Source organism: Lissotriton helveticus, chromosome 7 (genome assembly GCF_964261635.1).
Source record: "Lissotriton helveticus chromosome 7, aLisHel1.1, whole genome shotgun sequence".
Taxonomy (NCBI): Eukaryota; Metazoa; Chordata; class Amphibia; order Caudata; family Salamandridae; genus Lissotriton; species Lissotriton helveticus.
In genome coordinates, this window is record NC_136068.1 from 1,874,540,659 (window position 1) to 1,874,565,800 (window position 25,142).

Sequence of the window (25,142 nt, forward strand, 5' to 3'; positions counted from 1 at the left end):
ATGTGGGAAGGGGCATACGTGGACTGGTTATGCCTGACTATGCCTGGCTTTTTGGAGTGCTCTTCCACTTTCGGTGGCTGGCAGGGTGGCACTCCTGAAGATGGTGCTACTACCCCGCCTGGTATATTATTTTAGGACATTGCCACTGTGGATACCGGGGGCAATCTTCAGGCAGCTTAGAACAATGGTTAGCGGCTTCCTATGGGGACATGGCAAAGGGCGGGTGGCTTTGCCTACGGTTGGGGGCCTAGGGGTGCCAGACTTCGAACTTTATTACTTGGCGGCTCAGCTACAGTGGCTCACTCAGGTGGTGGCTCGAGAGTTTCGGGGCCCAGATGGTCCAGAGGGTCGGTGGCTTCCGCGTCACGTGATCTAATTTACAATATTACAGCAACGCCTGCACCTTGGGTCACTGACCGCTGAGGCGCGGATGCTGAGACAGTGTTGGTACCGGTTCCAGCGCAGAGCTGGCATTAGCCGCCCATATGCCCCGGAGATTCCCTTGGGCATGTGTACTGCCCTCCCTCATGGGGGGGATTGGTCGGCACTTGCAGATTGGGAGACGATGGGTGCCCAGGTAATAGGTGACTTGCACGAAGAAGGGGTATTACTACCGTTTCAAGCGCTGCAGGACAGGTATGATCTGTCGCAAGGGGATTATTTGCTGCATGCAGCCCTGATCTCGGCAATACAATGCCACTGAAAGGAGGGGCATTCAGAACCACGGACCTCTATGGAATGCCAATATGTTGTCATGGCGGCGGGGACGTTTAAGGCGGTTACTTGGCTCTACTGGCGACTGGTCACAGAAGGCCTGCAGCCGCTGCAAGAATTACAGAGAAAATGGGAGGTGGATCTTGGGAAGGAAATACCGGAAACAACTTGGGCACAATTGGTTCGGAGGGCCTGGAAGGGTACTAGGAATGCCAGATTTCAATTAATACAATTCTTTATATTGCATAGGGCTTCTTTGACTCCGGCCAAGATTAATCAGTATTTTCAGATAGATACTGCCCAGTGCCCACGCTGGAGCTTAGGAAGGGCGGAGGTACATCATATGCTGTGGAGTTGCGGACAGTTAGGAACGTACTGGAAGGAGGTGGTCGAACAGCTTTGTGGAGTTACAGAGCGCTGCATAGAAATTTACATGGGCACCTGTATATTGCATTGGTTTCCGCATTCTCCCAAAACGAAAATCACGAGCAAGTTTCTGGACGTAGGCCTACTGCTAGCTAAGAGAGAAATCACGGCCCAATGGAAGTCACCGTGAGGGCCTAACATAGAGAAGTGGAAATCGGAACTACTTAAATGGGCTAGGAGTCAGAGCACAGTTAGATTGCAACAGGCTATACGTTCTAATAATGAAAAGGCGATGGACGTTGCAAGGGCGTGGGAAGCGCTAGTAATAGCATTACAGATGCCAGAGACTGACTTGGCGGGTGACCCTGCTGTGGAGGCCCCAAGGGGTTCCCCTTGATTGCTCACAGAGCAGGGATGGAGCTATAGGCCTAGCCATGTGGTGAATGACTGGAGTATTCTGAGATGCACCAGGAATAGTGGGTATTTTCCCCCAAACATCCAGAAACAAGACATAAAGGAACTGCTAATACTACTGTAATAGGCGATTAGGGACCTGGACTCACCGGCTGCAGAGGGAGGGGGAGGAAGTTTGATTCCGATGGCTTATTGTTATTTATATGACTTGCACTGTCAAACGTAGGCAATAAGTGGCTGCCAATTTGTTCCTATTAGCATATGCATGAGTACATCGAGATGCCTGCAGTCCAGTGACCAATATTATATTAAAACGGTAAAGAAATAAGGGTCCATTGAGGAAGAATGTGGGGATGTTAGGAATGCTTATACGATGTACGGTACAGATGCTAACCACTGATGTATGCTTGCCATGCGTTGTTTGTAAAATATTAAAAAACAGATAAAAAAAAAATAAAACAAGGCAGTATTCAGATTCATATATTGCAAACAGATCACAGTGGTCCCGATTCATAAAGGTAAACTTACACCTTTGTGTAGTTTACTCTTCTTTGATATTAACAAAATTGCAATTTAATAGACTCCGCATTCTGGACAGAGAACTTAGCACCTAAAAAGATAGGACTGTCCTATCTTTTTATGTGCGGAGTTCTCTGCCCAGATTGTGGAGCGTCAGCAGTCGTAATGTTCCTATCAACTTCTTGCTTGTGAATACCAAAAAAGAGTAAACTTACACAACCATGTAAGTTTACCTTTGTGAATCAGGCCCTCAGTGTGTAAGTTAGTTGTACAGTGTTACAACTGAATTGTATTATATTATGTTGTTTAATTATATTTATATCCTTTTCATCCAGGAAACACCATTTTACCTCTATTTGTCTTGATATTCCATTATTATTGCAGATACGATCATTGTGTTATCCTCTACCTCATGTCAACCTTCATACCACCTTTTTTAAGCTATGCATTTACTGCTCAACCAAGCTATCTGGAGAGTCAAGGATGCTTGGCAGTCTCGAACTTACATCACAAACTAAGTACCCAGTATCTTAGTTAGTGCAGATCACCATCAATGTCAAAATTGATATTGCCAGGTTGTCCCTATGACTGCATATATCCGTAAATAAGTTTAACAGGGGAGTTCAGACACGTTCTGAAGCTGTTAGCAAACTCAATTTAAAAAAATGGCAAAACTATTTTTCCATTGTAGAAGTCCCAAATATAGGAATTCATCCAACAAATCTTGTGATTTCCTTCCTTAATAGTTGTTAGACCTGGCATCATCAGCGTGGGTCTGATGGCGCAAGATTACCAGTTCAGGATATTTCTAAAACACCATACTCACCTGGGCCCATATACATACACACTTTGAACCTGTAATCTATTTTCCTGTTAGACCTGGCATCATTGGCGTGGGTCTCCCTTCCTCTCTACTCTCCCTCTCTTTTATATTGGCTGGATTTAGATGTTCTGGGCGCTGTGCCACTGCTACTCACTGCCACAGCACGAATGCTCCCTGTATATAAATGACTGTATGAATAAGGATAACCATAATGATTACATCTGTGTAGCCTGGGTCAATAGTGAGTTACGCTCCATTTAACTGTTGCTACTGCGAAACGATCCATTCTCATAGGCCAGGATGGGCCGAATAAGGATTACTTACTATCATCCTATCTGGCCCTAGGAACCTGATAGGAACCTCGAGTTTGATATGTTTATGCTCGGTACATTGAGGGGCACCTTTTAGTAAGGACTGTTTATATATTACATGTTTTGAAATACCTTTCCTGAAAATGCGTAGTTTCTTGTCTAAGCTTTGCTGTAGGTTGTTGAGAGTATGTGTATTGGCCATCTGGTTTTGGAGCAGCAGGGCCAGCCGGGTCAGACCTGGCTGGAGAGAGATATCGGTATTCAGAGCATGGGGAGGGGTGACTCTTTGATCCGAGCAGGGCTGTGCCTGGCAAGGTGAGTGATGGCTCCACCTCCCACTGGGTGTCTGATAGCAGACCCCCTCATTCTGAAAGGGCAGGATGTCGCCTCACAAGCCAAGTGCTCCCCGACCACACCAAACTGGTTCTGACTGGAGTCAGTGATTTGCGACTTTAGAGAATAAAGACTTTTTAGGTATAAAATCCTGTGCTGGAACTTTGTCCACGTGTGTTTCTCCTGGATGTCAAGACGAAACTCTGTCCGAGCGGACAGAGGAAAGGACTTTGAAACTCACCAAACTTGCCGAAGAAACTACCCGAGGGCCTAAATAGACATTGCCTCCTGCAGAAGTCTCAGGGACATTATACTTCACCCCGTCAGCCATCGGAATTCCTGTGTGAGGAATCCTACTTGCAGGTGAGGCCTCTGTCGAGTAATACGGAGCCTCTAGTTCTACTGTGAGGACTGGGAACTGGGCACCTTCGAATTTTTTGCTAAACCCGAGCGGGCAGCTGCAGCTAAGAGAGAGCTGCCGCCGTGAGAGCCCACCTAAGTTTGCACCTTCAACTCTTCCGCTGGATCCGTGTGGGCCGCCGCCGCTGATAGAGAGCTGCCGCCGCTGAGAGCCCACCAAGATCTGCACCTTCGAGCCCTTCACTGAACCTGTGTGGACCACTGCAACTGAGAGAGAGTTGTAGCCGCTGAGCGTCCACCGTTGTGCCAGCCGGGCCAAGACCATCCTTTGTCTCGTGGGCCGCTGCAGCCAAGAGAGAGCTGTAGCCACTGAGTGCCCGCACTCTTTGCTACATGGCATCATCGTGATTTGTTCTGTGTGCCGCTGGAGCCAAGAAGAGAGCTGTAGCCACTGAGTGCCCACACACTTTGCTACTTTGCATCATCGTGGTATGTTCCCTGGGCCGCTGCAGCGAAGAGAGATCTGTAGCCGCTGAGTGCCCGCACCCTTTGCTACTTTGCATCATCGTGATTTGTCCCGTGGGCCGCCGCAGTTAAGAGAGCTGTAGCCGCTGAGCGACCACACCTTTGGAAACTTTGCATCCTTGGGCTTTGTCCTGTGGGCCGCCGCAGCTGAGAGAGAGCTGTGGCCGTTGAGCGACCGCACCTTTGGCAACTTTGCATCCTTGGGCTTTGTCCTGTGGGCTGCCGCAGCTGAGAGAGAGCCGCTGCCGCTGTGCGCCCGCACCTTGTCCTCCCTTGTTGAGGATTGTTGCTATCGTCCTGTGGGCCACCGCAGCTACGAGAGAGCTGCTGCCGCTGTTAGCCCACCACGGAGCTGCACAACGAGAATCAGCGCCACCACCAGCCCGGGCCCCCTCAGCCCCATGGTGCTGCCGCTGAGCGCCAGCCTGTTCAAGAGTGCCCGAATCATTGTGGGTACAGGCTGCGGGCCTCGGCCTCCAAGACTTGGGGTCATTGGGAGTCCGCCGGTCACCATCTCCGCTTCTTCTAGAAGTGGCGTGCTGTGTCCCCATTCAACGACAGGTATCTGGTGCGCGACGGGTCGAGTAGGCCCAGCCCTGAACTCAGCCAGTGTCACACTTTGGTGAATACGTTATTGTCTTTTTGAGTACCTACAGGTTGACGTGAATTGTAGTTGTTGAAATGCTTTGAGAGTTTTGAGTTAAACTGTTAGATAAAGATATTATTTTTCTATACCTACCTGAGTTTTGTCCTTTTGTGGTGTCATTGATGCCTTATTGTATGTGGTCATAAAAGCTTTACACACTGCCTCGGAGATAGGCCTAACTGCTCGTGCTACGTTACCACTGTGTTGTGCAGGGGTTGTCAAAGGGGGTAGCCCACTTGCCCTGACTTAGGAAGAAGGGTCCCTATTTGGACAGTGGCGCCTGCTATTGCCAACTAGAGACCACCATTTCTAACAATAGTGGAGATAAGGTCTGTTTACATTTGGTCTTAAATTTAATGATTGGATTTACTAGGCAGGGACTGGCATTAAATAGTTCCTAAAAATGCATCCGCAATGAAAAGACACTGAAGTAAAATATTAAACGTGGTCACCTGATATTTAAACTTTGACATATAATTCTTCATTATACAGGGGATGAGAATGTTTCATGATACTAAATCAGCAAATTAGTTGCTTGAAGTGAACATGCACAAAATGAATGGAGGTATATGTACACCAAAGATACTCTGCATGGAAAAAATAGAAGTGGAGAAACCACTTGCAAAGTATGAAGACAATATAAACTCTGATGACAATTATGTTGGTAGCAGCAATCATTTAGAGCTATTTGTTTTTACTACTTATAATATTTTGGATATGGATTTTTTATGTTTAAATCTTTAAAATATCATCACTTTGTAAATAGAAACAACACTTCTGGAGTAGCAAACTGATTGTAAAGTAACTTTTTTTCATATCTTCATTCGGTACCCTAAAACCCCACATAAAGCACTTGAATACAAAAGTGATTTGTTTTCTGGCATTTCTGTTTGTAAATTGTAAAATGATTCAGTTTACATGTATATTAACTAGTCATATCAGTTCCACAGACAGCAGACACATCAAATCACAAATTACAAGTATTATTTTGTCCATTGGTCATTTGGACAGTATCTACAAATTTCTAATAATTCCTCCGAATGCAACATCAACAAGCATAATTAACATCAACAAGAACATACTTATAATCAATATCTATACAACCTGGGAAAGTAAATCCTTAGATTTGAAATACATTTTAATGAAGTTGCTGTGGTCCATATTTTACTTTGAGGCAATGTAGAAGGCGAGTGTGATAAAGGGGCTGAGACTATTTGTATACAAATACCTGGCAGTATCTGTCGGAATACATATTGGACTGTGGGGCATATTAGCAAAAACCTCGTTAAAATTAGCGCCATATTAGCAGCAGGAAACTGCCGCTAAAACGGCGATAATGGGCTTGCTAATATGCGTTATAGAATTCCAATAGAAGCCCAGGTTGGATGTACTGCACATCTAACCTGGGCTTCTATTGGAATTCTATATGCATATTAGCAAGCCCATTATTGCCGTTTTAGCGGCAGTTTCCTGCAGCTAAAACTGCGATAATTTTAACAAGGTTCTTGCTACTATGCCCCTGTATTTTATTGGTGTTGTCTCTGAGACAGGGAAGGTGTTAGTCGAGAAGCAGTTGCTGCATCTTAATTGCGTGTGAGTCTGCAACAGAAGTATACTTTTCATATGCACTCTACACAAACTCTCATGGAGGGTATTCATTTCAGGGATCTAGCAAACCAGAGAGAAACATTTTCCAATCAACATCCTATTGCCTAGTACGAATCCAAGGCTTTTTTTGTTTAGATATCTTTTTATTAAACAAAAACATTGACATTCGGCAAAGCAGCTTGCACTGACATGGTATCGATTTATATGGCGAGTACATTCAGACATCATAGATAGCTGGGACACATATCGAGCGCCCAAATGGGCTTCAAGGAGACAGAGGTTCATCCTCCAAGGGTACTGTTGGAAATGGGATCCCTGGCTGGCCAGGGCTTTCGCCAAAGTCAGTCAGAGACCACCACTCCCAAGTCAGGGCAAGGGAGTTACACGCCAAGATAACCCCTACTCACCCTCTAGGTAACGTGGCGCGAGCAGCAAGGCTAAACTTGGAGGCGATGTAGGTTAAGTATTTGCGCACGCACCCCAGCAACAACAACCAAAGGCCCACCACAAAGGAATCTCCACACAAGGTTATGTAAAAATAGCCTTTGTATTATAATAAATATACATCAGATAAAACACACATCTTGTTACACTGTGCCAACAGGCACGGGCGGAATTTACAAGGGATATTGTACAGGACAGGGCCACCTGGACCACTGTCAGGGGTATCAGCACTTTTAGAACTTAGCACTTGTAGAAAGAAAAATCACTGTAGCACACAATATGAAAATAGAGCACACAACCAGTAATCACTGGTAACAGGACCTCACTAGCACCACCTGTACTAGGGAGAAAACAACCACCTATGTATTATAATACCTGTAGGGGTGTAAGAGGAAAACACATGATGCAATGCATAACATTCATTCAGAGGTGTAAAGGCACATGACGCATAAAAACACATTCAGAGGTGCAGGGGAAGGAAACACATGATGCAGAACCTACATTCAGCGGTGTAAAAGCAAAGCACATGACGCATAAAAACACATTCAGAGGTGCAGCACAAGAGAACACATGATGAATAAACTACCCATTCAGAGGTGTATAGAAAGTACAATTGCGCCAAACTCACGTAAGTCACCACCTGTGACTGTCCCTAGGCCCTCTGGCCTTGTTGGGGCTAGGACGCCCTGTGTCCAAAGTGTCAGGGTCCTAAACGTGGCAGTTGCCCACAAAGTGCTGGGCAACTGGTTCAGGGAAAGTTAGGGCAACGTTGGAGCCTCTCTGGGCTCAAAGAACCACCACTGTGGCACTGGTGAGCCTCTCTTAGGCTCTCTCACCAGAAAAGGGGGGGGCTGCTGAGCCTCTCAGGGCTCCAGCAATGAACAGGTGCAGCCTCGCTGGGCTGGGGGGTCCCTCGCTCTGGGGACCCAAAGCAATGATGTTTGCCAAGAGCCACGCTGGGCTCTAAATCAACTGGTGCCCCCGGGGCACCTCGTGGCTCCAAAACGTGGAGATGCTCCCTGAGCCCTCAGGCTCAAAACACACGGGCGCTTCTCTTTGGGAGTCCCCCCTCTGGGGACTCGACGTGAACGTGGGGCGCTCAGAGCCTCTCAGGGCTCGTGAAATAAGGAAATGCCCCCTGAGCCCTCAGGCTCCAAACACCCAGGCGCGAGGTCGTGCTACAGAGAGGGGGCGGGGCGGACACCGGCAATGTGTCCCGACGCTCCCCCCCCTCCTCTGCAGGCAGGCACTCACCGGTCTAGCGCTGGGCTTTCCAGCGGCGGCGGGTCTCTCCCGCTGGTCCCGGGGCTCTCCTTTCCTCTCGGGGAGCCTCGGCAGGCTCTCTCGCGGCTCGGCGGGGGAGGCGGGACTTCCGGTCGGCCTTTCCTGGGCCGCGCTGTGATTGGCCGGCAATCCCTTCACTTCCGGGTCGCCGCGGGCAGCGCGGCGGCTCGCTTTAGGCAGGCAGGCGGGCTCCCAGATGATCCGAGGAGTGGGCTCCCTCGTAGATCACTCAAAACCGGGCAAAACAATACGGCAATGAGCGGGGTGGCACCCGCGCCGTCAAACCACCACACAGGGCGGGCAAAATACAGCGCTCACGGCGCTCGGGCAAAATCCAGCGTTTTCAAGCGCTAGGCAGGCGATCTCAGCGCTCCTAGCGCTGAAGGGCAGAGAGCAGCGCTCTCAGGCTGCAGGCAACGAAGTCCTCAGTGCTCCCCAGCACTGGAGGACAGGACAGGGCTCCAGCAGGGGCTGGAGGCAGGCAGGGGGGCAAGGCTGGGCCAGCGCCAGCACACTGGGTCTCCAGGCAGGGAGACAGTCCAAGTGGCGGTCCTCCTGGCCCCAGCAGCAGCAACAGCCCCCTCTGGCAGGATCCAAAAGCAGAACAACTTCAGTGGGGACACAGCCCCATTTTTATACAGTGCATTCCTTTGTTCAAGGGTGTAGAGTGGGGGCGGAACCAGTCGCAGCTGGTTCTTGAGTACTCTGTTTACCTCAACCACCCTCTCTATTCACTGGCAGGGCTTGGGTCATTAGACACACCACAGGGGGGCGGAGCCAGCATTGTGTGGGGAAAACCCAGCCCATCCAGGACACAGGTACACTCCTCCCACACATCACTCATGCTAATCTCCCACTCACCACCGGGCAGACCCATCCAGACTTCCTGGAGCCTGGCATGCCAGCCAGCTCCAGCCAATCACGCTCCAGCACCCTCACAGCACATGCACACATATCTCAATGTCCAGAAGTAACACTTCTCTTCTAGACACATACAAGCCGCACATACCATTGCGCAGCATTCACTCTCACGAGTTCATACATACTAAACTCGAGCCTGCACTCCCCACACATCAGGAACTACCAGGGCACACACATTCCCCATGCATTCCTATGGGAGGGCAGGCCAGCCATACTACACGCACGCACTTTCACTCTGGGACCCAGGGGAAAAGTGCGCAGAGACCCAAAATCACTGACACAGGGTCACACATAAGGCAAAAAGTTCAGGGGTGAACCAGCCCTGCGGGCCAAGTCCAACATAACCCCCTTCCAGCCAAAACGCAGGGTAGAACACTCACCACCGTGATGGACTTCCCTGCTTGGGGCGATAGAACACGGACGCGGGCCCACAACTGCAGGGACACCCTCCTGTTCCACGCCACGGTGAACCCATGGGATTCCCTCTAAACCCACTGTCTGGACCAACTGGGCTACCCCACTGGTACTCCCAAGTTGTCCGCGGCCAGGACCAGGCCCTGGGCCACCCAGGTGCCACTGGTCCATGCCAATTCGCAGAGCGGGGGGTAGTAACCCCTGGCACACAGGAGCCATTCTCCACTCTTCCTGTCCGCAAGACAGGACTAGACTGCCACTGGTTCTCCAGCCTAAGGCCTACAACCTCAGGCGGACCAGGAGTCTCAGGGAAGGCTCTCCTCCCCTTACCTCTTCTTCTAGGGTTCCTCCTCCCTCTGCGAGGGGTACCCCTAGAACGCCATTCCAACCCAGGACTTATCCACTCAGGTTGCACCGGGGTCAGAGGTGGGCTCTCCCACCCTCTGCACCCCCTTCCAGAGGTCTGCCCTCTCCCACCTGGAGAAGTTCCTCTGGAAGAAGAACCGGTCAGGACACTGGTTACAGTCGTCCTACCCTTCAGGTCAGGCTGATCCTGAACCTGGCCATCCAACCTCCGGTCTAAAACCTTTGGTGGAACAATTGCCTGGCACTCCAGGACTTCTGGGGATTCACACGCAATCCCCCTGAGGTTAACAACTGACACATCTGTTGTGTGACTGTCCGTCTGGCGCAGATCTCCCGCCCTCTGTCCACCTGACAGTGCGGGACGATCCCCCAGACCAGAAGTGGTGCCACCCGGGTCCCTCCAAGAAGATCTAGCCCAACTGGCTAGTCTCTGGTCCACTGGTGCATCCACTGGGAAACTCATCCCCCAATCACTCCTCACGCTGGACTCCTGTACCCTCCCTACCGGAGCGGTACTGCCAGCCTCTAGAACCACAGGAGCGCTGGTTACAGACGCTCCAGGTCCTCTACTCACTAGGAGATCCTCCTCAAATGGGCTAACAGGACAGCCTAGGTCCCCAACCTGGTGTTCCCTCAAGAAACCACCCAGGCTCTGAGACAGGGCTTCGGGCCTCTGGGGGCTCTCAGCCACCCACTGACTCCTGCTCCACTGAGCCAGGCAGTCAGCCCCTACACCCTTCTCACTATACTGGGACCTAGCTGGGCTACACTGAGCCTCTTCCACCACGCTGGGCTGGAAGATCCCTGACCCACTACTTTCGGAGTCACTCACCAATGACTCTACAGAACCTCTGGCCCTTTCCCAGCGGTCTGCTTCTTCTGTAAATAGTCTTAGATCAGAAAATTCACCTGCCAACAGGTGTTGGCGCAACTCAGGACAACAACTACTGAGCATCTGCTCTCTGACAATCAGCCTGAATAGTTCATCATAGTTCTCTTCCTTGATACTCATCAGCCACTCAGCCAGTGCCTCATCACATACATCTGAAAAATCCGCCCAAGACTGGTGAGGCAGTTTCCTACTGCCCCTGAATTTCAACCTGTACTCCTCATCTTGGGAACAAGGTATCCTATGTGGGGGACGTGGACTGGGACTTCCTACACTGGAATCTAAATAGCTGCCACCACTGGACTCAACCCTCCCTGGGGGATCCAGAACATTATGACTGCGGTCAGGGGATAATCTACCCTCCCGAGCTACTCTCTCTCTGGCAAAGGCCCTCTCAGCCTCTGCAATCCGCTCATTCACACCCAACTGCGCCATCTCTCTGGCATGCTCTAACCGGAGCTTCTCCATGGCCAGCTGGTGCTCCCTCTCTTCTCTCCTATCCAACCACACCTCTGGGGACAGGGAAAGGGATGGGGTGCTACATCTGACACTGGACCCAGCAAGGGACTCCCTATCTAGGGGGTACTCGCTCTCTGCTGGCGCCCACCCACTGTCAAACTCACTCTCCACATCAGACTCTTCAGGGCTCCCCTCAGGCCCACCACCCTCCTGGTGTGCGGCCCGGGCCCTCTCTCTCTCTCTGTGCTCACGCTCCCAGTCACTCTTCTGCCACAGGATCATGTTATCCCTAAGCTTGGACTGGGTGTCTGACTCACTCACTGGGATGTCTCTCTCCTTACATAACCGTACCAACTCATGCACACTGTACTTAAACAGGCCACAAAGGTTAAAAGGCGATTCCATCTTGACAGGATGCTCACAGACACGTGCAACACAAGGGATCTAGCAATCTGAAGTAGGAGTACACAATTCCAAAACTTCCACACTCTCCTTAAAAAAGAACTCACTCATGCGCCCAGGAAACACACCATTCATCCACACACACCCTCCCCTCGGATCGGTAAGGCAGTTTCTACCACCCCTGACTTCTCAACCTGACCAAAAGCGACACAGGTACCAAACTCTGGAAGCAGGGCGGGGGACAAATGCACTGAACACAATTATAAATGACACTCTTCAGGAGAAGAAACAATGGAATTTCACAAAAAACAATAATCCCCAAAATGTGGTCATCTAAAAATGTAGAGCTTTGAAGTGCGGCCAGCCGCTACTAAGGTACAAGGCAAACACAAATCCTTATCCCACCGCTTGCCGCCAATGTTGGAAATGGGATCCCTGGCTGGCCAGGGCTTTCGCCAAAGTCAGTCAGAGACCACCACTCCCAAGTCAGGGCAAGGGAGTTACACGCCAAGATAACCCCTACTCACCCTCTAGGTAACGTGGCGCGAGCAGCAAGGCTAAACTTGGAGGCGATGTAGGTTAAGTATTTGCGCACGCACCCCAGCAACAACAACCAAAGGCCCACCACAAAGGAATCTCCACACAAGGTTATGTAAAAATAGCCTTTGTATTATAATAAATATACATCAGATAAAACACACATCTTGTTACACTGTGCCAACAGGCACGGGCGGAATTTACAAGGGATATTGTACAGGACAGGGCCACCTGGACCACTGTCAGGGGTATCAGCACTTTTAGAACTTAGCACTTGTAGAAAGAAAAATCACTGTAGCACACAATATGAAAATAGAGCACACAACCAGTAATCACTGGTAACAGGACCTCACTAGCACCACCTGTACTAGGGAGAAAACAACCACCTATGTATTATAATACCTGTAGGGGTGTAAGAGGAAAACACATGATGCAATGCATAACATTCATTCAGAGGTGTAAAGGCACATGACGCATAAAAACACATTCAGAGGTGCAGGGGAAGGAAACACATGATGCAGAACCTACATTCAGCGGTGTAAAAGCAAAGCACATGACGCATAAAAACACATTCAGAGGTGCAGCACAAGAGAACACATGATGAATAAACTACCCATTCAGAGGTGTATAGAAAGTACAATTGCGCCAAACTCACGTAAGTCACCACCTGTGACTGTCCCTAGGCCCTCTGGCCTTGTTGGGGCTAGGACGCCCTGTGTCCAAAGTGTCAGGGTCCTAAACGTGGCAGTTGCCCACAAAGTGCTGGGCAACTGGTTCAGGGAAAGTTAGGGCAACGTTGGAGCCTCTCTGGGCTCAAAGAACCACCACTGTGGCACTGGTGAGCCTCTCTTAGGCTCTCTCACCAGAAAAGGGGGGGGCTGCTGAGCCTCTCAGGGCTCCAGCAATGAACAGGTGCAGCCTCGCTGGGCTGGGGGGTCCCTCGCTCTGGGGACCCAAAGCAATGATGTTTGCCAAGAGCCACGCTGGGCTCTAAATCAACTGGTGCCCCCGGGGCACCTCGTGGCTCCAAAACGTGGAGATGCTCCCTGAGCCCTCAGGCTCAAAACACACGGGCGCTTCTCTTTGGGAGTCCCCCCTCTGGGGACTCGACGTGAACGTGGGGCGCTCAGAGCCTCTCAGGGCTCGTGAAATAAGGAAATGCCCCCTGAGCCCTCAGGCTCCAAACACCCAGGCGCGAGGTCGTGCTACAGAGAGGGGGCGGGGCGGACACCGGCAATGTGTCCCGACGCTCCCCCCCCTCCTCTGCAGGCAGGCACTCACCGGTCTAGCGCTGGGCTTTCCAGCGGCGGCGGGTCTCTCCCGCTGGTCCCGGGGCTCTCCTTTCCTCTCGGGGAGCCTCGGCAGGCTCTCTCGCGGCTCGGCGGGGGAGGCGGGACTTCCGGTCGGCCTTTCCTGGGCCGCGCTGTGATTGGCCGGCAATCCCTTCACTTCCGGGTCGCCGCGGGCAGCGCGGCGGCTCGCTTTAGGCAGGCAGGCGGGCTCCCAGATGATCCGAGGAGTGGGCTCCCTCGTAGATCACTCAAAACCGGGCAAAACAATACGGCAATGAGCGGGGTGGCACCCGCGCCGTCAAACCACCACACAGGGCGGGCAAAATACAGCGCTCACGGCGCTCGGGCAAAATCCAGCGTTTTCAAGCGCTAGGCAGGCGATCTCAGCGCTCCTAGCGCTGAAGGGCAGAGAGCAGCGCTCTCAGGCTGCAGGCAACGAAGTCCTCAGTGCTCCCCAGCACTGGAGGACAGGACAGGGCTCCAGCAGGGGCTGGAGGCAGGCAGGGGGGCAAGGCTGGGCCAGCGCCAGCACACTGGGTCTCCAGGCAGGGAGACAGTCCAAGTGGCGGTCCTCCTGGCCCCAGCAGCAGCAACAGCCCCCTCTGGCAGGATCCAAAAGCAGAACAACTTCAGTGGGGACACAGCCCCATTTTTATACAGTGCATTCCTTTGTTCAAGGGTGTAGAGTGGGGGCGGAACCAGTCGCAGCTGGTTCTTGAGTACTCTGTTTACCTCAACCACCCTCTCTATTCACTGGCAGGGCTTGGGTCATTAGACACACCACAGGGGGGCGGAGCCAGCATTGTGTGGGGAAAACCCAGCCCATCCAGGACACAGGTACACTCCTCCCACACATCACTCATGCTAATCTCCCACTCACCACCGGGCAGACCCATCCAGACTTCCTGGAGCCTGGCATGCCAGCCAGCTCCAGCCAATCACGCTCCAGCACCCTCACAGCACATGCACACATATCTCAATGTCCAGAAGTAACACTTCCCTTCTAGACACATACAAGCCGCACATACCATTGCGCAGCATTCACTCTCACGAGTTCATACATACTAAACTCGAGCCTGCACTCCCCACACATCAGGAACTACCAGGGCACACACATTCCCCATGCATTCCTATGGGAGGGCAGGCCAGCCATACTACACGCACGCACTTTCACTCTGGGACCCAGGGGAAAAGTGCGCAGAGACCCAAAATCACTGACACAGGGTCACACATAAGGCAAAAAGTTCAGGGGTGAACCAGCCCTGCGGGCCAAGTCCAACAGGTACCATAGGGGCCACACATATATCTCCCCGGTAGGCATTCCGCTTACACCATACAGAGGACCACTTCTTAGGACATCCCCTGCCACGTAGACCGTTTTCTTCCCGAACATACACCAATCGGAGTTCTTTTTCCAGGTGTCCAGAGTCGGTGATGTTCCCGCCCCCGCATTTGTGCTATATCACGGTTGGCTACCATTGCACCCAGAGTAGCACAGAGCCTCTCCATACCAGTTAAATCAGTGGGTTCCCAAACATTAAAGAGACACCTTTTAACCTCCGGGACTATGTCTTTGTGCAGTACTTCCCGCATGACCTCGTGTAACCCCCGCCAGTACTCCTGGATCTGTTCACACTCCCAAAGTATGGCTAGGAAAGTGCCCACCTGACCACAGTGTCTTCTACAATCTCCCCCTCCTTATATGAACCAGCTACATTCTATGCAATATTTTAAGTTGGACCAGTTGTAGCCGAGCGGAAATCGCCACCTCTCGGGGAGAGGCCACCGCCTCTCGCCATTCCTCGTCGTCAAGCTCAAGGCCATCTCTTTCCCAACACTCACGTAGTCGTTCAAGGGTGTTCGGGGTATTATTAATCAATTTTTTATAAGTTAACGAAATTCCCATCCCAGAGCAACTCCCTCTGCAAGCCTTCAATTTCCCTAAAGTATCTTACAGGGACGAGATCGGGGTAATTTTGCAGGGCATATAGAAAACGGGGCAGGGACATCATTTTGAATAGAGCTGCTCTGCCCAGCAATGAGAGTGGGAGTGCCTTCCAACCAGCGATATCTTGCCTTAGCAAGGGTGGGAGCAGGTTTCTCTCATAACGGAGCTTAGAGTCTGCGATGACAAAGATCCCAATGTAGCGAAAGCCATACCTACCTGTTTGCATTGGACAGTCCCTGGGTAGAGCAGGAGAATCGCCGCCTAGGATATATATGAGAGACTTGATCCAATCAATCAAATCGCCAGAGTATTTACCAAAAGTCGTGAAAATGTCTAGTACACAACTTAGAGACATTTTGGGGGAGGCTAGGTAGAGGAGTAGATCATCTGCATAGAGCGAGATGCGGTTCTCCCAATCTGCCGACCACCATAGCCCCGTAGCACTGGTTCCCTACGGATCCAGGACGCCAGTGGCTCCAGGGAGAGGGCAAATAGCAGTGGCGACAGCAGACACCCCTGACGGGTACCACAACTCAGTTTGAATGAGTCCAATCATTTATTGTTGACCACTACCTGCGCCAATGGCTCCGAGTCAGGGAGTCTAACCCATGCTGTGAAGACGGGCCCAAACCCCATTTTGGTGAGAACAGCCATAGAGGCATCAAAGGACACAATCACGGCTGCCTCTTTAATGGTGTCAACCCTCCCCAACACCCTCTGCAGATTTAGGTCCATGTTTCGGTGGGGCATAAAGCCCGATTTATCAGGGTGCACCAGAGTACTTATCACCCAAGTCAAACGAGTGGCCAAGAGTTTAGCAAGGATTTTAGGTTCTGCATTAAACACGGGAGATGGGTCTGTAGGAGGCAAATGTATTTCTAGGTTTACCCTCTTTATGTATCACGACCAGTGACGCAAGACGCTGGTCCTGCCGGAGTGACCTCACCCTCCTACTCTCTTCAAACATGGCTTGTAGATACAGGCCTATTTTATCTAGACGTAGTATAAAGTTTGATCGGCAGTCCATTGGGGCCTAGCCCCATCCCCGACCGGAGGTTCCTGTTTTCCCGGGCTATTTCATCATTGGTGATGTCGCTTTCTAGAAAAGCTTTCTAGAAAACTCTTATCCTCTTCAGAGAGGGCAGATATGCAGATATCTTGAAGGAGATCCATGGAGTCCTCCTCGAGGAAAGACAAGTTTGATTAATATATTGCGCTGTAATGCGCTGCAAACTCACTAACAATTTTTAGGGGGGTCTGTGATTGTTCCGACTGCATCGTCCGTCAACTCTGGGACAAGCCTGTTGGCCCTTTCTTTCCTGTCCAGCCAGGCCAGTAGCTACCCGGCTTTGTCTCCCCATTCATACACTCTACCGTCTCTCTCCCTCCCCCAAGTTCTAGCCCTGTCAGTGGCTATACCTTTATATTCATCTCTCTTTAATTTCCAAAGGTGTCGTTTTTCCAGACTCACTTCCTCAACGAGACTCCCCTCCAGCCAGAGGATCTCATCCTCCAAAGTTTCAAGATCTTCTTGGTTTTCTTTCTTGACTCCTACAATAAGTGAGAGAGCCTCCCCTTGATTACAAATTTGAACGCTTCCCACAATATTTGGGGGGATTCAATCAGCCCCTGATTTTCCTTAAAGTAGTGGTCAATGGCCAGCAAGAGATCTTTGCAAACCACAGGGTTGCGCAGGAACCAAGGGCTGATGGGCGCGACCGTTCCCACCCACATGTCTCCCAGGACCAACCGGGCCCATACCGGGGAGTGATCGGAGACACCCCATGCCAAGTGCCCTATCTCCTGCATGTGGGTGTGTTGAAAAGCTCGAGTAAGGAGGTAGTAAATTAGGGAAAAGCTATTATGCGCCCCTGAGAAAAAGGTATGCTGGATGCTTTTAGGATGAAACGGCTTCCATACATGCGAGAGGCAGAGGGCCTCCAGGAAGCCAGCGACACGAGGGGCCTATGTTGCGGGGGGTGACGATCCAGGGAGCCAGAGGCCACCGCATGGAAATCTCCTCCCACCCGTAAAAGAACTTCAGAAAGCAAGAGCAGTTGGGTACCCAGATCAGTGAACGTTTGGCTCTGTAACCCGGGTGGGACATACACCGACATTAAGGTTAGTGTGTTGCCCTCCCACTGCCCAGTGATAGTGATGTACTCATCGGAGCACGTAGACTGCATGGAAAAGGGGAAGGAGTTTTTTATCATAATGCCCACTACCCTGGACCCAGAAGTAAAACTGGAATGGGCTACTGTCCTATACCCCCATCTGTTTAGTGCTTTACAAGTGTCATCGACCAGGTGCAACTCCTGGAGGAAAACCTCATCAGGGGAGTGGGGTTTGGGGTATTGTAGGACTGAAGTGTGTTTCACCTTGTCTCCAAACCCATTTACGTTCCAGCTCAGTAGAGTAAAACTCTTATCCCAGTGTGTGCCCATGGCGATTTTTCAGTTGTAAGCCTACCTTCAATCATCATTATAACCGTAGCTGCCAATTGAACTATAACAAGTGAACACCCCCCCCAAACCCGTCCACCCCTCCTTGCTCCCCTGCACTCTGGGCCTAAAACTACACAGGAAATCAACTTTGCAGAGTGCCTGTCGCCCAACTTAAGAACTACGAGTAGCTAAATGTGGGGAAAGGCGCTCCATCCCTCCGCCCCACCACCATTCTCCCAAACAAACAAGGTTTATTACCCGAGTGGGGCAGTCACCAGTGTCTTTCAAAACAGGAAACGTGATACGACTCAACCAGTCAGAGTTCTCCAGGACGTCCACCGCCACCATCTTTTCCTTCTCATCTCAGCACTGGGCAAAGGGCAAAACGGGCATCAGAGCTCACCAAGCCAGGGTATGTCTCGTAGTCAGAGTTCCATATTGATCAAGTATCAGCGGGCATTGTATTCCGTTGCGTCTCTCCATCCCTCCAGCTAATCCGCCACTGCCTTCGGGAGATCAAAAAAACAGGCTTTTCCATCTGCCTCAATCCGTAGCCGTGCTGTGAAGAGCATTGCATACTTCAATCCTTTATCCCTAACATCAAGAAAGGATCGCCTTTGTTTTTGTACGGCTTGAGTAAAGTCCCGGAAGACAGAGATGACTGCATGTTCATATTTGAGTGGTGGCGCCACCCTAGCACTCTTTAAGATCATGTCCCAGTCACAAACGTTAAGCAGTCTAGCCAATATAGGACGGGGAGGGGCCACGGGTTTGGATGCCCCCCGGGGACTCTGTGGGTCCGCTCAACCACAAAGAATTGCAACAGGTCCTTAGGGCGTAGATGGTTTAGTATGAGATCCTCAACTAACAGATCTGGTGCCTGTCCCTCCACCTTCTCCATCATCCCAATTATTCGTACATTATTTCATCTGGAGTGCCCCTCATAGTCGTCCAACTTGTCCTTGGCAAATTTTTTAAAGGCTGTCAGGTCTTGGATTTCGGATTGGAGTTGTGAGACGTCGTTGACAAGACTAGTTGAGGTCACCTCCAGTTGCTTGAGCTTATCGCTCATTTTGGTGAGGTCAGCTCTAATGAGCGTCATCTCCACCATGATTGCGTCTGTCCGTTGCTCCATAAATGTTTTCACCCTGGCAATTACCGCCATGACGTCTTTTAGGGTAGGTTGGGGATGTCCCCCTCTGACCCCACCGCAGGTCTATCCCGGGAGAGGTGCTCGGGAATGGCTGCCTTTGGGCAAGTACATAGGTCCAGCTTGTTCTGCTGTGTAGTCTTTGTGCCTCTCCCGTCTGACATCGTGCCCCACCGGGGTGAGTTTTCCTCTCCGTCTGCTGCTTTCTGGATCCTGCTGGCGTAGACCGTGACCCCCTTTGCTATTGAGTGTAGGCAGGGGCGAGGGCGCTGACTCCTGGACAGTAGGTGCTGGAGGGCAGAGTAGGCATCTCCCCGCCGCAGCACTTCTTGCCAAATCACAGCAGGGACCACGCACCCGCGCCACCTCTATTTATTGTCCAATGGGTGTGTGTCCAGCGCAGGTGTCCCGGAGGTGGGCCCCCACTTCCACCCCAGAGTACACGTTTGTGGGTTCTCACGCCTGCACTCCGGTCAATAGGATACACCTATATCCTTGGGGCTCTCTGAGCTCTGGGCCATACCCTCACCAGGCAGGCCGCACCAATCTCAGGAGAAGTAGGGATATTGTGCTGCTCCGGGATGGCTGGAGCACCACTGTACTGGAGTTCACAATCCCGGGGGCACTCAAGATCCTCCGGCATCCGCCCTGCACCATGGTTCTGTGGGGAGGTGCAAAACATCCCCGGCACCCCCTTCTAGGGCTGGCGGACTCACCGCGATGTGGACTCCGGGGCCCCAACACTCCTCTTGGAATATCATGGCCGGGGGGAGACCCCACGCCGACATCTTCACTTCCTCTTGGGACCAGGCCCCAGGCTGTGATATTTCGTGGTGCGCCGACCTCACGCTCATGCACCCTCGTCTGCTCCATCCATCATTTCAGGTCCTGGCTTTCTGCTCCGGGGAGCCGCAACTTGCGGAGCGCACCACTCTTCCAGCATTGGCTCAGCAGACCCGATTTTCGGGTCGGCAGAGTCCGGGACACTTCTGGCAGCTTTACCCCTGCTCGGGGTACGGATTAATGAACTGATCGGTGGTTTCAGGGGGAGGGCTCTGGAGCTACTCTATTTTGCGCCATCACGCATCAGCGTGTAGCCACGACCCAGTCCAAGGACTTGAGCCTCACGGTATACAAACATCTTGAGCATGGAGCTTGAGCATTAGCACTGATTGTGAAGTTTCTTCTCAGGTTTCAAACACACAAGCTATTTTTCAAAAAATTTTCTGTTTTGAGCCTATGTCCTGCTACTTCTGGATAAAGGCTTCCCATTATTTCAGCCTTGCAGGTACCTTATTGACAGATGACAGGACATCTTAAATGCCACGGCGCACCTGATACTTAGTATTTTGAACATAACTGTATAAAAATGTGTTAAAGTTTGCATGAATCATGTGTGATGCTCCATTTATTATGATCAATAAAAATATGTGTAAGTGGAGTTCATCTTGATGGAAGAAAGGATAGTTAATTATTAGTCTACAACTCCATAGGTATTGGCTCGAGGGAGGTACAGTAGGTAGAGGTGAAAACTTTGCTTGGCTAAGGCTTAATCCTTATGGATCGTATAGGGGGAGTGGTGTGCTTGAAAAACAAAATATGTATTTGTAAGCAACGTGATTTTCCTATCAGGCAAAGGCAATTACCTATTCAGACATAATACATTGAGGTGAGGGGACCCATTTGATGCCGCCTGTTGTGGAAATTTTGCTCGGCTCAGGGTACTGAGATATAGGTAGTGTAGAGAATTGATCTCTTTATTAGGATTAGTATGAAAATGGTTGAGCCAAGTTGATGATCATGGGAGAAAGGATGGTTACTTATTCGTTTATAACTCCATTGGAACGCATTGGCTGGAAATTGGCACAGTGGGCACAAGTGGAACCATTGCTTGGCTGAGGATCAATACATATGGAGCTTGAAGGGGGATGTGGTATGTTTGAAAAACACAATACATATTTGTGAGCCAATGTGTTTTTCCTTTAAGACAACCACAATTACTTATTTGCATGCAACTATATAGGAATGCTTTGAGGTGAGGGCAACCAGTTTGGTGCCACCTGTGGTGACAAATTTAGCTTGGCTCACGCAATTTACATTTCAGAAGTATAGAGGGGACCTTCCTTTGTCAGGATCAATATGAAAATTAGTGAGCCAAGTTGATCTTCATGGGAGAAAGGATGGTTACTTATTCGTGTATAACTCCATAGGAAAGCATTGGCTTGAAAGTGGCACAGTGGGCACAAGTGGAACCGTGGCGTGGCTCAGGCTAAATACATATGGAGTTTGTAGGGGGATGTGGTATGTTTGAAAAACAAAATACATATTTGTGAGCCAATGTGTTTTTCCTTTAAGACAACCGCAATTACTTATTTGCATGCAACTATATAGGGATGCATTGAGGTGAGGGCAACCAGTTTGGTGCCCCCTGTGGTGACAAATTTAGCTTGGCTCAGGCAATTTACATATCAGATGTATAGAGGGGACCATCCTTTATTAGGATCAATATGAAAATTAGTGAGCCAAGTTGATCTTCATGCGAGAAAGGATGGTTACTTATTCGTTTATAACTGCATATGAAAGCATTGGCTTGAAAGTGGCACAGTGGGCACAAGTGGAACCATGGCGTGGCTCATGCTAAATACATATGGAGCTTGTAGGGGGATGTGGTATGTTTGAAAAACAAAATACATATTTGTGAGCCAATGTGTTTTTCCTTTAAGACAACCACAATTACTTAATTGCATGCAACTATATAGGGATGCATTGAGGTGAGGGCAACCAGTTTGGTGCCACCTGTGGTGACAAATTTAGCTTGGCTCACGCAATTTACATATCAGAAGTATAGAGGGGGAATTCCTTTATTAGGATCAATATGAAAATTAGTGAGCCAAGTTGATCCTCATGGGAGAAAGAATGGCTACCTATTCGTTTATAACTCCATAGGAAAGCATTGGCTCGATAGTGGCACAGTGGGCACAAGTGAAACCGCGGCATGGCTCAGGCTAAATTCTTATGGAGCTTGTTAGGGGATGTGGTATGTTTGAAAAACAAAATACATATTTGTGAGCCAATTTGTTTTTCCTATAAGAGATCCACATTTACTTATTTGCATGCAACTATATAGGAATGCATTGAGGTGAGGGCTACCAGTTTGGTGACACCTGTGGTGAAAAAATTTAGCTTGGCTCAGGCAATTTACATATCAGAAGTATAGAGGGGGCCTTCCTTTATTAGGATCAATATGAAGATTGATGAGCCAAGTTGATCCTCATGGGAGAAAGGATGGTTACTTATTTGTTTATAACTCCATAGGAAAGCATTGGCTTGATAGTGGCACAGTGGGCACAAGTGGAACCGTGGCATGGCTCAGCCTAAATGCATATGGGGCTTGTAGGGGGATGTGGTATGTTTGAAAAACAAAATACATATTCCTAAAGACAACCACAATGACTTATTTGCATGCAACTATATAGGAAAGCATTGAGGTGAGGGCAACCATTTTGGTGCCACCCGTGGTGACAAATTTAGCTTGGCTCAGGCAATTTACATATCAGAAGTATAGAAGGGGACTTCGTTTGTTAGGATAAATATGAAAATGAGTGAGCCAAGTTGATCTTGATGGGAGAAATGTAGGTTAATTATTCATCAATAACTCCATATGAATGCATTGGCTTGAGGGTGGCACAGTGGGCCCAGGTGTTAACATTGCTTGGCTCAGTGTTAGTCCTTCTGGAGCTTCTAGGAGGATGGATTGTTTTTAAAATGATTGTGATCGAATGTGAATTTCTTATAGGGAAAGTAGGATTACTTATTAGAATATATCTGCCCGGGATGGCTTGAGGTCAAGGCAACCCATATGGTGCCACAAATTATGACCAGCTCAGACAACTTACAAACAGGTTCTGTAAAGTAGTGCCCCATTGCTTAAATTGTGATGGTGGCAAAGTTGTCCCATGTTTTGGTGGAAAGGTTGCTAGTGTCAGACTTAATACTAATAGACGTAATAGTGTTATGTTTTGTATTTCAAAAACAACATATTCACTGTATGGCAATGCAGAGTCCCATAAAATGGAGTTATTTGAATTATTTACGATTGCATTTTATATAAAATGTTGCCTGCAATTAAAATGCTGGCTGAATAAGATGCTGACTGAATGAGATGCTAGCTTCAATCAGCGAATAAGAAGCTGGCCGAATAAGTAGCTAACTTCAGCCTGCGAATAAGAAGCTAGCCGAATAAGTAGCTAACTTCAGCCTCATCACAAACCACAGCTGTGCAGTTACTAACAACGCCTCGAAGACAACCCTACAGGTGACAGCCCCAGGAATCCTGAACAGCACCCGGGCCTCACACAATTCACAAACAGCGTCCATATTACAAGTGCAGCACTGATCCTGCAGACAGTTCACGACTTCACTTGCACAACATGTAGCACTGAAGTTTCTCTTGTGGAAAAGAAGTCCGGGTTTCACAGTGGGAATGCTCTGGAAGAATGTGCAGAGACACACTCTTTGGTATTGGCAAACTCCTTCCCGTGCCTTTTCAACAATAAAAAAACATCTGCTGCAGTGCTTAATTTGTAAAATATTAAGTGCCAGGGCTGTGACCAGGAGGGCACTGCAGCTTGCACCACCCATCGCCCCAGTCATTGCTACCAAAAATACTGCTAACCATCTCTCTTGCATGTAGATGCAACAGTTCAGATTATTCCAGGTCCCCAAAGCTATAGGAATGGCTGGGGAGGCAGGTATTAGTACATTTTTAATATATATTGTTTTCCTAAACAACTGTTATCCAGCTCATCTCTAAATTACATGAACAGCGCCACCTTGTGTGCAGACTGCCCTAAGTGTGGGGTTGACAATTAGGTGCCGGTGCTGAGCACCGGAAACCAATTAAGTGCCGTTGCTCAGCACCGGAAAGCTCCGGCTCAAATTAAGCACTGACTGATTTAATCCTGTTAAGGGCTGGAATGGATCCAGGGATGTAAGGGGACACCGCTGAAAATGAATTGGTGACTTAGGACACAGAAGACAGCTTCAAGGGTCCTTGTGTAAATTGGAAAAGCGATGCGAATTCAGAATAGTCGACAATCTGCAGTCTTGCACGGTACTAAATCTAAGGGTCCAGACATTCACCTCTATTCTCAGAAGCAGGAGCAGCATGGATTGTGTGTAATGACCGTTCAGCATCCAATACTGCCCCATGCAAACGAGGGAACTCCCTTGACTCTGCGCCTGCACCATATTACAGACGCGGGCACAGAGTCAACGCAGCCCACAGGAGGCGCGCTGACAGTGCACCACCATTAAAAAATACCTCCTGAGAGCAGCTGCTGCAGGGGGTAAAGGGGGTCCAGATATCCCCTTGCAGGTGGGTGCAGAACCTGACTGCCCCCGCCCACCCGCAAGGGGATCTCTAAACCCCTTTGAATGTGCAGGCGGGTGCTGCCAGCACTGTGTAAACAGGTAGCAGCTGCGCTGTGTTTTCACATGAATGCACTAACCCCAGGGCAGCGCGCGTTCGCGTCTGCTGTGCAGCGGCTCATACAACATAATGGGTGCATTGTGATTTTTTGCACCCACTGCACCTTTTAAAAGGTGCGCCAGGCGCAAACAATCACAATGCATAATACAGCGCCTGTTCAGACAATATGAAGCTAGGGACAACTCCCTGGCTAGTGTTTACATTCCACAGATACTGCCACATCAATGTAACATTTGCTGCCATTGGCTTCTGAGAGGATTCTGTGCTTGAGACATCTGAGTACCAGCAGGGCTGTCTGATTGCTTATCAATAACAAGAATATTGTGTGGTTAAAATATGGTATCGAGGAACCAGTATCGGTATCGGAAAACTTTGCTGACCCTTAGAAATTACCTTCACTGTAATTTTCAGCTAGATTCATCAAAGTCCCATTTTGCGAGTCTGTAATAGCGATTCATAAGGAATCGCTATTAAGGACTTGC

At 49.8% G+C, this 25,142-nt stretch overlaps 1 protein-coding gene across 1 annotated transcript in view; it reads right to left on the minus strand.

Moving 5' to 3' along the window:
• LOC144769828 (olfactory receptor 1G1-like) overlaps positions 1–18,367 on the minus strand; it is a 70,576-nt gene extending 52,209 nt beyond the window's left edge. Inside the window, exon 1 of the mRNA XM_078654014.1 lies at positions 18,278–18,367. Coding sequence (XP_078510140.1) covers positions 18,278–18,367 — 90 coding nt within the window. The remainder of the gene's footprint in view (positions 1–18,277) is intronic.
• Positions 18,368–25,142: the final 6,775 nt, after the last annotated feature.